Source organism: Mycteria americana, chromosome 10 (genome assembly GCF_035582795.1).
Source record: "Mycteria americana isolate JAX WOST 10 ecotype Jacksonville Zoo and Gardens chromosome 10, USCA_MyAme_1.0, whole genome shotgun sequence".
In the NCBI taxonomy this organism is placed as follows: domain Eukaryota; kingdom Metazoa; phylum Chordata; class Aves; order Ciconiiformes; family Ciconiidae; genus Mycteria; species Mycteria americana.
The window spans coordinates 16,290,105-16,302,200 of NC_134374.1; the positions used below are offsets into that span (position 1 = coordinate 16,290,105).

At 46.5% G+C, this 12,096-nt stretch overlaps 1 protein-coding gene across 1 annotated transcript; it reads left to right on the top strand.

Annotated features, from left to right (window-relative positions):
- The first annotated feature begins 5,642 nt into the window (after nucleotides 1–5,642).
- Nucleotides 5,643–11,607, top strand: LOC142415197 (protein FAM162B-like). The gene is made up of 4 exons (XM_075513244.1): nucleotides 5,643–5,911; nucleotides 7,810–7,915; nucleotides 9,326–9,434; nucleotides 10,094–11,607. The coding sequence occupies exons 1-4, from the start codon at nucleotides 5,779–5,781 to the stop codon at nucleotides 10,199–10,201; spliced, it is 456 nt and encodes a 151-aa protein (XP_075369359.1). The 5' UTR covers nucleotides 5,643–5,778; the 3' UTR covers nucleotides 10,202–11,607.
- Nucleotides 11,608–12,096: the final 489 nt, after the last annotated feature.

Below are 12,096 nucleotides of genomic sequence, written 5' to 3' on the forward strand. Positions count from 1 at the left end.
CCACAAAGAATTGTTCAGTCTTTTTAAATTAGGTTTCTTTTTTCCCTAACCTATTGACTAATGGACTGAAAAATTTCTAAATGTGTCTGTTTTTGAAGACAATGCCATTTTTCTCAGGAAAGAAAATCATTAAGTGGCAAGTGAACAACGAGTCTGTCCTTGTCAGTGTGTTTCTCAGGCTCAGCTGGGGAAACAGGTGTGGAAAAGGTTTAAATTAAATGGTTCTCCAAACTCTGAGTCAAAATGTAAATTGTTAGGATTCTGATGGTTTTGTTTTCCTTTCAGGGTTTTGCACATTTTTGCTCTACAGTCCAATTGTGCATTATTCCAGAAATCAGAGCCCTGGTGCAAAGCTCATTAATGCATTAATTTCCTTGGTTGTAAAAGTTGCAATTTCATCACAACACCCTGGACACCTTGGAGGATTTCTCGTGGGTCCTGGGGTCTTTGCTGCTTGCATCTGGCTGCTCCTCCACGATGAAGCTGGACTTGAGCAGCCACCCCATGTTTCAGCCCATCGGTAGGTGGCTGCTGCGTGTGCCAAGTCACCCTGTACTGGAGGTGACATGCCATTTCATTGCCTCTGTCTGATCATCCCAAACCCTGGGAAAGGTCATACTGGGGCTTTGCCAGAGCAATGACTAACTTTTGTTTTGCTGCTGTGAGCTTTGTCCTGACACCAGCTGTTATAAACCCTGCACTTTGTATCCAGGGCACGTCAGACCCATCCCAAGTCCCTTTTTAGTATTTGTTTGTAGAGGTTAGCAACTCTAGGTCCAGCTCGCAAGCTCCACTGAATTTGGCTGCTATTAAGACCATTCATAACTGCATTCCTGTGTCCAACAAATATTATATTGCACCTTAGCTAAAAACCTGGAGCTGGTGGAAGGCAATGAAGCAAGTGTGGCTTATGGGTCCTCTTGGCCCCTTGTTTGTAGGCATTTCCATTACCATCAGGAGAGGTAGGAGTGGGTTCTCATGCTGTTCCATATGTGAACACACCTTAAGCAGCAAAATATCCAGGCTGTTAATTGGAGTTTAACTCCCTTAAGAATAAATGTGCTTAACGGCACAGAAGATGAATCTTCCTAGATAAGGATCATTTGGAGATCCTTATCCTTGCAATGTTGGGCACTTCTGCTCAGACCCGACACACTCAGGGCCAAATCCTGCTCATTCTTGTGTTAGTAGCAGACGTAGAGAACAGCTCAGATCTTTTTCACCTGCGGGAAATGACTGCTCCTGTTGTAGAAAATACCAACTGTGTTACATCAGTTACCTTTCTCTGTTAAGAGACTGATGCCAAAAGGCTCATACGGTATAAATTAGGCAAGATTTACCAGAGTCAGTGGAGTTTGTGGGTTTGGTGGTGGGTTGTGGTTTTTTTGTTTGATTTTTTTTTTTTTTTTTAGTAGTGTGGCTTACTGTCGTTTTTGTGGCTGCTAGGCAAGATTTTTCAAACGGTAGTGATACTATCAAATTTGGAGGAATAGGGACAATATTGATAGAAAATGCAGGACCTTTCAGTAACTGGATAGAGCAATCCTGATTTCATTTTTTTTAAAGCAAAGCTGAAGTCTGACACAGAAAGAGAGGAGGGACTCCTTCATTGTCACTGCTCTCTTTTTCCAGAAGCCTTGTTTTATTGATAACACTCAAGATTATAAAAAAATTAATCCGAGTGTCCTGAAGTGATTAAAGCCTCATGCTGGTGCTTGTTTTCAGAGCTCTTTACAAACTGTCTGAGTCTGGTTTTGCTGTAAGATGCTGTGACTCTTCCCTTGATTTGATTTGGCCATGGTGAGAAATACTTAAGGAGCTTTTAGTTTCTTGGGATTTGCATTTGCGTTTCCCTAGGTTAGATGATTTCCTGATATGGGGAGGATGTGCCTTGCCTCCTGGAGAGAACTGAAGCCCTGGGAGTGCTGCTCCCTGGGGACGCTGGAGAGGAGGGATGGGCTCTTGGGCTGGGAGTCTGCAGGTGAGTGAGATATTTCAAAGCAATTCATTGCTCTTGCTGTGTTAAATTGCACTGCTTGAGAATACACAGTTGCGTGGAGGAATATTTCCTGACTCACTCAGAATTTCATGAGCCAGGAGCCCATCCAGGATTGCTTGTTTATCTCGTCTAGGAACCAAGAGCTCTGCTGCATATTTAATTAGATGGGGGGAAGGCAAAGAATTTTAAGATAAGATTATCTTCTGCTCCTCATCACAGCCCTCATGTAAAAAGTTTGCATGGCATGCAAAACAGAGCCTGATGATCAGCCATTTGGTTTTGAGGACACTGCACATGAAAACAGCTTTACAGAGTAATACTTTTTCCGGTTGGATACTCCTATGAATCCTTTTGTGTATATGACTAAAAAAATTTGTTGTGCAGTCTTATGAAAATTAACCAGGAGATGTAAAGAGATGTGCGGGAACCTGGGGCTTCTGGAGGAATAAACTCTTTCAATCCTGTGGCTGTTGAAAGCAGAAAAAGAAGAACAGGTGAAGAGAAGCCGGGTCCAAGTTTCTCATTGTTGTAATAGACTGACAATAATCAGAAATAAGGTACTGGGAATGACAGTATAAAGTCAGTCAGAAATCAAAGAGCAATGGATTTTATATTGTGGCCTTTCAGTTCCAGTTCTGCAAAAGTTTTTGTGTACATTTCGGGAGGGGAGGATGACTGGCTGCAGTCCTTGCTGCCGAGTCAGCTGCAAGAGCAGAGTCCAAGGTGGCAGAAGGGGTGTGAAGATGATGCAGAACCGGGGTGGAGTCCTGTGAGGTTTTGATTTTAGTTTTCCGTCTTCAGTGTTGGCACCAGTGTGCAGATCCGTCCCTGGGCGGATGTGCATTACAACTACATATGACTCTCGCACAGAAAACAGAAATGTCAAGAGTTTGCACCACCACCACAGCTGCGAACCATCCTCTGCTCTCTCTGAGCTAGCCTGCTCCTTTGTAACTCAAAAACCTTCAGATCTGTGCTCTCCCCTTGCAACAAGGGTCAGAGGAAGCCTGGGGGATGTCTGTACAGCTAGTCAGTGTGTGAGTTGTTATCTGTACTGTCCAGGGCTTGCTGAGGAACTGGGTTCCTGCTCTCCTCCTGGCAGAAGGATGTGGGAGGAGGATAAGATGGTACTTTAAGCCTAGTTTTGCTAATTCTGCATCTTTGAACAAGTTGTTACTGCTATACGATAAACTCCCTGTCTGTGAGGTCATGAAATAATGGTTGCACTTTGCTAATGAGTCGCTGATGGGTATCAAGTGATGGCTTGGTGAGGGGAGTGAATGGATAAGCCTCATGGGGATGTTTTGTAACCCGGGTAGGGGCGGATGTGCACGTACTGGGCTGGGCACAAAACATCTCTAAGGAGGACTAAGACAGACCATCAGGCTGTACACAAGGCTACCTTGGTCCCAGAGCATTCTGCATCTCTCTGCTGTTCAGGAAGGGATTCAAGATGCTCTGGCCAGCGAGAAATCCACAGTGCACAAGGGAAAGCTTGATTTCCTAACACAGTGGTGTATATAGCTTTTTATTAGCTTTCATACACTGCAATAAAACTCACCCCGGCATTAAGCTTTCTCGGTGCCAGAGAAACAAGTAAAATTCAGGAACAAGTAACTGCCTTTGTGGTTTCTTGAGGGCCTCTGTGTCTTTGCACTTCTAAACGCTGGCATAATAAATCCTGAAGTGCTTTTTTACTCACAGCAGACGTGATTAATACAGCTGTTAGCTGGTGTGTCTTCTAGAGGAAACAATTGGCAACCCCTAGGTGGATAAGGACCGGAGGCCTGAAAACCCTGTGATTTTCTCTCCATCTGAGAAACTAAGAGATAAAATAAAAATATTCTTTTTTCCTCTTCAAATCCATAATCAGACACGATGTAAAGACAGTCACTTTTGCAGTAAGCATTTTGGAGAGTGCCTGTTAAAGTGAAAATGCTCTGCACGGCTGCAGCCCCTGTGGGGTAGGGCGGCTCCAAGTGCGACATGAGCCTCACGGCAGCAAGTCCCATCCGCTGCCCCCAGCCCCTCCTGCCCACCCAGCCTGGGCAGCAAGCGACGTCCATGTGTACAATGCCTCCTTTCACCTAGCAGCATCTCTGCAAGGTGAGAAGGGGATGCTCAGGGGTGCTGAGCCCTGTAAACTTCATGCTATAAATGCACCTTTCCTCCTCCTCACACCCATCTTCCCCCAGGGAAATCCTGAGCAGGACACAAATATCCTCAGTGACTTTACCAGGTTTCTCTTCTGCTTCTTCCAGTATAACCACATCCACTGATTTCTGCTTGTTTGCAGGTCTCTTTTGCAGCTGGAAGCTCAAACCACCATTTATTTTCTGTATGGGTTCCTAATCTGGAAATGGATCTAATCTGCTTTGCCAAATTATATGCAAATTAAGCTAAACACATTGTGTTATGTCCAGGTGCATTGTGGAGCTTTCATGAAAGAGGAAAAACCACGTTTGTCATTGCTGTGAGTTTCTTCTTTCCTCGGTATCAATAACTTAGTGTTCTCAAAAAATATAAAATGTCTCTATAAATGGTAGAATTTTTCCTTGGGGCCAGGAGCCGAGTAGCTGGAGCTGCATCTGTCTCACATCTTTCATCCTCTCAGCCCTTAAAGAATATCCTTGCCAACATCCCGAGCTCTATTCCCTTGCAGTTCCTCCCCTTGCTCTTAGACACGCTTTGATTATCTGCAATATTGCATTTGATAGTATTACTAAATAGTTCTGAAAATTTTCCTTTCGGCAACTGCTTCTTTCCTTTCAAATGGAATTTTTTTCCCTAGTTGTAAATCAGCTTTAGAGCCTTGTATGTCTAAGGAGATTAAATACCCCATTGCTCCAAATGAGACAAGTATTTTGCATTTCCATTTCCTGACCCATCAGGGAGAATTTTGTGCAAAATGCGGGAGAAATGTCAAAGTGATAAAATAGTATTGTTTTTGGTTCATTCTCTGGTTAGAACAGCTGATGTTATGGAAAACATCCAGCACTATCCAGACATTGTGGAGACTGAATTCAAAGAGAGCAAATACTTTATAGGTACTGCTACATTTCAATGACAATTTTACTGACTGACAAATACTACATCACCTGAGGTTTTTGACATAATTTCTTAGTTTACTGATTTAAACCTGAAATATATTTCTTTGCCAAGAAAGTTTGCAGTCTGGATATGAGATGGACTCCTCATCTGCATTTATAGCCACAAACATCGGCTTTAGTTTCCTTCTGCCAAACCACATTTATTCTGAGACAGGGGAAACGCTGCTCCTCTTCAAAAAACCTGTTTAACGCAACTGATTTGCAAGATTATTTTTTAGCTGAGAACAATTAAGAACTCTAACAGCTTAACTGGCTATGATAATTAGCAGTCACTAAGCCTATCTTTGGAGAAATATAGCATGCTGTCCTATTTTACTCCTGCCATAGTAAGGACTGAGAAAATAATGTAAATACCCATTGCTCTCCTGAGCAGCTCCTTGCGATGGAGAGCCTGGGGCAGAGCCCGGGCTGGGCATGAGCTGCCGCAGCGGTGATCTCTGCCTGCCTGGCTCGGAAGGTGTGTCATTTTGGTAAACACAGGCGATAAATTTAACTAGTCATCGTGACGCAAGCAAAAACTGTCGGCAGCCAGGGCGGAAATGCATGCTACTCCCTTCTTACAGGAAGGGGTAGTTTTATGTTAGTAACTCCTAGAAGCAGCCTTCTGGGCTCCTGCCAGTCCCGCTGTGTGCTCCCAGGCCGGTGGGGACGCAGTGCAGCCGGGGCAGGATGCTGGGGAGGCTGCTGGGGCACAGCCCTGCGCTGTGGCAGCGGATGGCTCGGCCAGTCCTGCACCCATCCAGAGCCACCAGTAACAAAGTGAAGGGCACTCAGGACGTGGCTTTGCAGACGGCTAATCCAGGTGGGTAGAAAGGCTTTGGTCGCTATTTCGTGCTGCAGCACGGAGGGAAAGGGTATTTGCAGGAAAGGGCTAGAAAATGATCGTTGTTCTCATCTGTGGCTGTGTTACTGCAGTGCTGCATCTCCTGGGGTTACAAACACTCCCAAGACATGGAGCAAATTGAGAGCTCTGACTAGCACAGTGCACAGGGATAAAGTTTTTTGTGTTAAATAGTCCTCCTCCTATGGCAGCTAATACAAACTGATACTTCACGTTGGGGAACCCGTTAATTAAAAAAAATAAGTGTTCCTCCTTGTACCCAGCTGCCAGGTTTCCAGAGGAGGACTGGCGCGTGTCCCCACATGCGCAGGGCTGGTGCAAGTGGCGGACTTGCACCCCTCTGCTCCCCCTGACGCTCCCTGCCGATTACATCCACAGCTGTGCGTGCTGTGGCAGGCAGTGCCCTGCCTTACCTGGCAGGCAGCTGGCATGGGCTGCTCCCACATGGGCAAGCTCCCTGGTATGGAGATAGTTTCTCTTTTTAATCTGTACCACCACCTCCTTGGCCGTGCCTTTGCAGACTCCTCACCCTAGCGAGGCTGGGCTGGATGGGGCTGCCTGTGCTCCCGTGGGGTGGCTGTGGCTCTCCAGCATGGGGCTTTGCCCTTGTCTTTCCTGGGATGGAGCCCGTCCTTTTAGTGATCCATCCTACTGATTCCTGCAGATCTGATTCAGACCCTTGCTGATATTTCAGATGTAGCTGTCCTGGTCTCGCTGGCACTCTGTAAGAGAAATAGGAGAAGCAGGAGATTAAATTTACCTGGGGGTTTGGGTGCCAAGATTTACACCTGGGATTCTTCAGCCATTCACAAGTCCTGGCGTGCATGAGCAGGCCTGGGGCCAAGGCACTTAATGTAATTTCACCATCTCAACACAGGTAGGAAGAGATGCTCGCTGTGCCCTGTTCTGTAGCAGCAGTGTTTTCTTTTCAGCCAAGCACCAGCAATCCAGCAACAGCTAGGGAGTGCGGGACATCAAGACTGGTAGCATCTTCATGTCCATCCTTTCCTGCACGCCCTAGTCACCCACAGGGCATTTCTAAACACCAGTCCCACATTTGCAAGCACAGGGCACTGTAACTTAGCATCTTGGGTGCACCCACCTGGGTGTGTGAGCAGTCCCAGCTACCTCACGATGACCACCTGTACAGCTGTGCATTTGAAAAGCCAGGATTTGAGCTAGCCATTGCTTATATTTTTGCAGGATCTCCCTGCCACTGCCCTTGTTGTGGCCTGTCATTGGGTTTGTTTCCATCAAGAGGAGCCAGAGTCCTTTTCTCATTCTGCTCATGGTGACAGCATGCTAATGGCATCACCGTGGTAGTCTGGTGGGGTATAATGTATCATCATTAGAGTACAGTAATGTGGTACCCAGCTTGCATGAGAACGACTGCCAGCCTCCCACCAGGCTGTATTTTAACAGAGCTCATCTCTCCATCAGCGCTTTTAGAAGGAGATGCTGTCGAGGAGTTATTAGTGCTGCTGGCAGTTTGCTTAACTCACTAGTTGGGCCATTTAAAAGCAAGATGCTAGCAGGGTGAGAGCGTGCTGCAGGCTTGGGTGACTTCAGCCCTGCATCCTTTTCCTCCTTAATCAGGAAGGTTAGAAGACATTTTTAGTTTAAAACCTACCTAAACTAAAGGGAAAAAAAATTAAGCAAAATGAAATAAGCTGCAAATGTAACAAAGCATCTCACACCAGCTGCTGAGTCCTTTTGACTTTAGAAAGCATATTTGGCTCTCACAGAATAGAAAAGTGCCATTCTGAACTTTTAATCCTTTTCCTGCTGTAACGACAGGTTTTTTCCTCTTCCCTTCTTTAAGCTTAGCTCATTGTTTTCTTTTATAAAATCTCTTACAGGTTACAAAGCTTTCAAAAATGACAGAAGGCCTACAAATTTTGATAAAAAGGTGTTAGTATGGGCAGGACGCTTTAAAAGGGAGGAGGACATTCCCAAGCACATATCGTAAGTAAACCTGTCTGAGTGATGCTTTTGGATGTGAACATACAGATTGAGACCCCAATCTGCATTACCCAGAATTGTGCTTACATGGTGAGGGTTAGTGCTCCTCCATGCTGACGGGGCCTGCTGCTACTTGTGTCCAAAACTAATGTTAATTTTTGGGAACATGAACTTTTTGTCATGCCTTGTGAAGTAAACTGGATTCACTTGTTTTAGGTATCATAAGTTTCAGACTAAGCTGAAGTGTCTTTTGCAAGACAAGTGGCTTTGTAACTCAGAAGTCACCATGGTAAAATATCATCACTTTGGATTTTTGCGTGCTTTGCTAGTTTTTATTGATTAGCAATTAATAATGCTGCATAAATTTTAAAAAGAAGTTGGGGCTATACACAGCTTTGGTGACAGACATCTGCAATGAGTTCCTCATGTCTGCGCTACGGTTTCACCTCTTGGTCGAGGTAATTTGTTAAAGGATTGTCACTCAGTTTTGGAGACCTAATGCTTCCTGACGTGTGACATCCTGGGTGCTCCTCCAGCTGGCCTTCCCCTTGCAGGTGTAAGTGAATCCATAGCTGGATATGATTTCATGAATGACTCATTGCCACACTGCAGCCTCTTGCAAGCGTGAACTGTCGGATAAATGCCGTGAGTCACTCATGGAAGGTGGTGGAGATTTCCCAGTGACGGCTGTGGCTGTTCAGCTGCTTGGGGAGACAGCTCCGGGTGGACGGTGCAGTCGTCCGCTCCAGCTCAGGCTCAGCCTCCTGCCGCAGGCAGATGCTTGTGGGGCTGGTGCCAGCTGCCTGGCAGAGGGCTACACTGCAGCGGGACAGGGCTGCAAAGCACCACGCGCAGCTGGGATGGGGATGTGGCCACAGACCCAGTCACCGCTTGCTGTGCCTCTTCACTGTGTGAAAACTCTCCGTTGCTCTCAGCCAAAATGTCGTGCATGTGCTTTTATTCCACTGAGGGTGGCATTGCCTGGCCCTGGTGGCACAGCCCCAGTGTCTCCTGGTGCTCTGCAGGACCCCATGCCCTGCCCTGCAACACCCAAAGCTGGGCCCCTCGTAATTCCATTACCACAATGCAAAGACTTTCCTGTCCTTGTCATTTTTCAGGTGTTAACTCTCATATGCAATAAAGGAAGGCAGGAGAGCGGGATTTGTTATTCCTGTTGTTACTGATGACTGTTGGGAGTAGCAATACCCCACCTGTGTGGGAGGGTGGCTAAATCTTTCCCCCCTAGGCTAATTTTTTGAGTCCTCCTCTAAGCACTTGCAGAAAGAGAGGTCCGAAACACATTGTACATTAATAGGCAGTTGCTGGAAGACTTGAGGATTCATTATCCAGCTCCCCATGATCTCATTTCACACATGCTACTGCAGGATGGAAACTCTGCTCTGTCCTCCACAGGTCTGAGGTCCTCGACGCAGCAAGGAACAGCGTCAGGATAAAGATTTGCTACATCATGATTGCACTGACCTTGCTGGGCTGTTTGGCCATGGTAATCACAGGCAAAGAAGTGAGTATTGTTTCTGGGTGAAGTGATCCACTTACTGTATGGTTTATGTATGTTCTCTTTGTAAATAAGATAGATAGGTGACAGATAGGTTTGAGAATAAGTCCATATAAGCAATATTTGCACAGGATCCGTATCACCCCATTCTCTGGAGGAGAGACTGGCATGGGGAAGCACAACTTGCTGGTTAATGTGTTCCTTCTGACCCACTTTGCCATAAACCCATGCAGTGCAACGCTCTGTATCATGGTATCTCAGCAAGAGGCTGGTCCAAAGGTTGGGGAGTAGCTCAGACAGCGCCAGTGGTGCCTGGTCCTGCCCTGCATCTGTGGGCCATGAGGCTCCCACAGTCCTGCCCGCCTAGCCTGCGTGCCACTGTGGCCACCAAGAGCTGTGATGCTTCTTTCCGTCCCACTGGTGGGGAAGGAGGGTCTCCAGCCTGACTTGCATGTCCCAGCGCACCTGTAAATGATTTACAGTGTAATTTTCCTGCTAGTCAGAGCTGGAAATGCTGAAAATTTGGTAAAACAAGGAAACATTAACTTGTGTCACTGCAAAATATCAAAAAGGACAGTGGGGTGCCAAAGCAAGTGGTGCAAATGTGGGGAAATTTAGTGGTGGGAAATGTGTGCACGCAATGGTTTTCACCATTTCTTTTCAAGGCTGCTAAAAGGGATCACACGCTGCTGAGGATGAACATGGAAAAGAAGGCCCAATGGAGGGCCGAAGTGGAGAAAGATAAGGAGGCAGCTGTTGGGAAGACACAATGATTGGAAACAGATTTATTTTAACAGCAGGAGTGAAGTGATTTGCACACATAGCATATGTACCTGTCTTCATTTAACTCTTTGGAGCTTTTTCACTGAAATTCTCACCGCAAAGACTTCACTGCTTAAAAACTGCTCCATACAAACTGGGAAACTCCTATGGAAACTCCAACAGCTGCTTTCTGTGGCCTCTGGTCTTCGGCACTGGGTTCTGCTGAAATACAGAAATCTCTTCTAAACTGGAAAGTGTGGAAAGGATGGACACGGGACTCCCCAGCTCCGAGTCAGCTTTTCGTGGTGCTGCTGATGCTCAGCATGACTGTGGGGCTGTCTCCTTGCAGCCAGGAAGGATGTGGCCCTGCATCAGAGAGCATTCCATTCTGTGCGATGCCTCTAGCGCAAACAGCCTTGGCCAAAATGACCCAGAGCAGGGGGAAAAGGAGTCTGAAATACGTTTTGCAAGCACAAAGAGGTCAATTATCTCTACCTCTGAGCCTGCTGCCGTCACTGTCCCCTCTCCCTCCCCAGTCCCTCATGGGGTCCCATGGCCAGGGGCAAGGGGGGACATGAGCATGAAGAGGGGCTGGGACAATGGAGGAGTGTGAGCAGACCCTGACAACTGATTTGGGCCAAAAGGGGCTTTGGGCCAGAGGAGATGGCAGTGATGTGGAGTCGTTTGGTTGCTGCGGGGCAGCCTGGGGAACCTGTGCCTGGCACAGGGAGCCTGGCCTGGAGGCACCTCTTGTCCTGTTGCACCTCACTGTTTTTTCATCTTCCAGTCATTGTCATGAAAGTTCTCTAGCACTTGCTTAGTTGTGATTTTAGTCAGGAGTAATTGTTAATACATGGTTTTCTAAAACTGGATTCTTTTTAATCATCATAGTTCATTAATTCATAATAAAACAGCTGTCCAATTACATCTGAAACAAACGCATCTCTTCACAGCTTCATTTAAAGTGTCACCAAACTCTCTGGGATGATGCTTAACCAATGGGAGACATCCTAATGAAATATTGAAAGTTTCATTTTCATGAAGTGATTAAGCTTCAAGACAAGCCCCAGTTCATGCTTGTGGGTGCTGATGGTCTGAGCCCCTGTGCATCATTCGTAACCCCTCAAGACCTGTAAGACAGGCTGGTGGAGCTGGGTGCACTGCATGGGGTACCAAGGGACATGGAGTGACAAAACCCAGCTGTCTTACCGTGGCTGCCATAGGAGATGGCAAATGCTGTAACCATGCTCAGCCTTTGTGCAGTGTCCTGAGCATCACACCAAGGCTTGGCCTTTGCAAGGTCTATTGCTCGGACCAGTTGCACTTGTGCTCCAGGGGAGTCTGGAAGCTCCCGCTCAGGTCTCTGGAGTTTATTGTGTCAAAAATCATGTCCACTTATTGGTGGTGTGTCAGTACATGAACAAGCTACTGGCAAGGATTGGCAGGCAGTCAGCAGTTGTTGGGCTCTGGGACTCCCATGTCCTGTGCCTTTCCTTTTTCTCTCTGATGCTTCTTAGGAGCACTTTTCTCCACGTTGCACACCTGTTTAGGATGAGGAGTGTGTGTCACATCTGTCACAGCTCGGTGTTTGCAGTCCTTGTTTCCAACTCACAGCTCCGTGCAGTACAATTCACCAAAAGGGATGTCTGCTCCCTGTAGTATTTCTCATGAAGCACATCTCGGGGAAGTGAAAATAACGGTCTAGGACAAGCACAGAGTGAACAAGTCTCTGCTGAGAAGGCACTTTTGCCTGCACAGGTAATATGGGCTCTTTCATTTTACATGACCTGGTTTTCTTGGTTAGTGCAATAAACCTCAAGAAGTACCTCAAAGGTAGCCTTCATTTGGGGATAAACTAAAACAGCTCTGGTCAGTCTCTTAGATTATTATTTTTTTAATTCTTAAA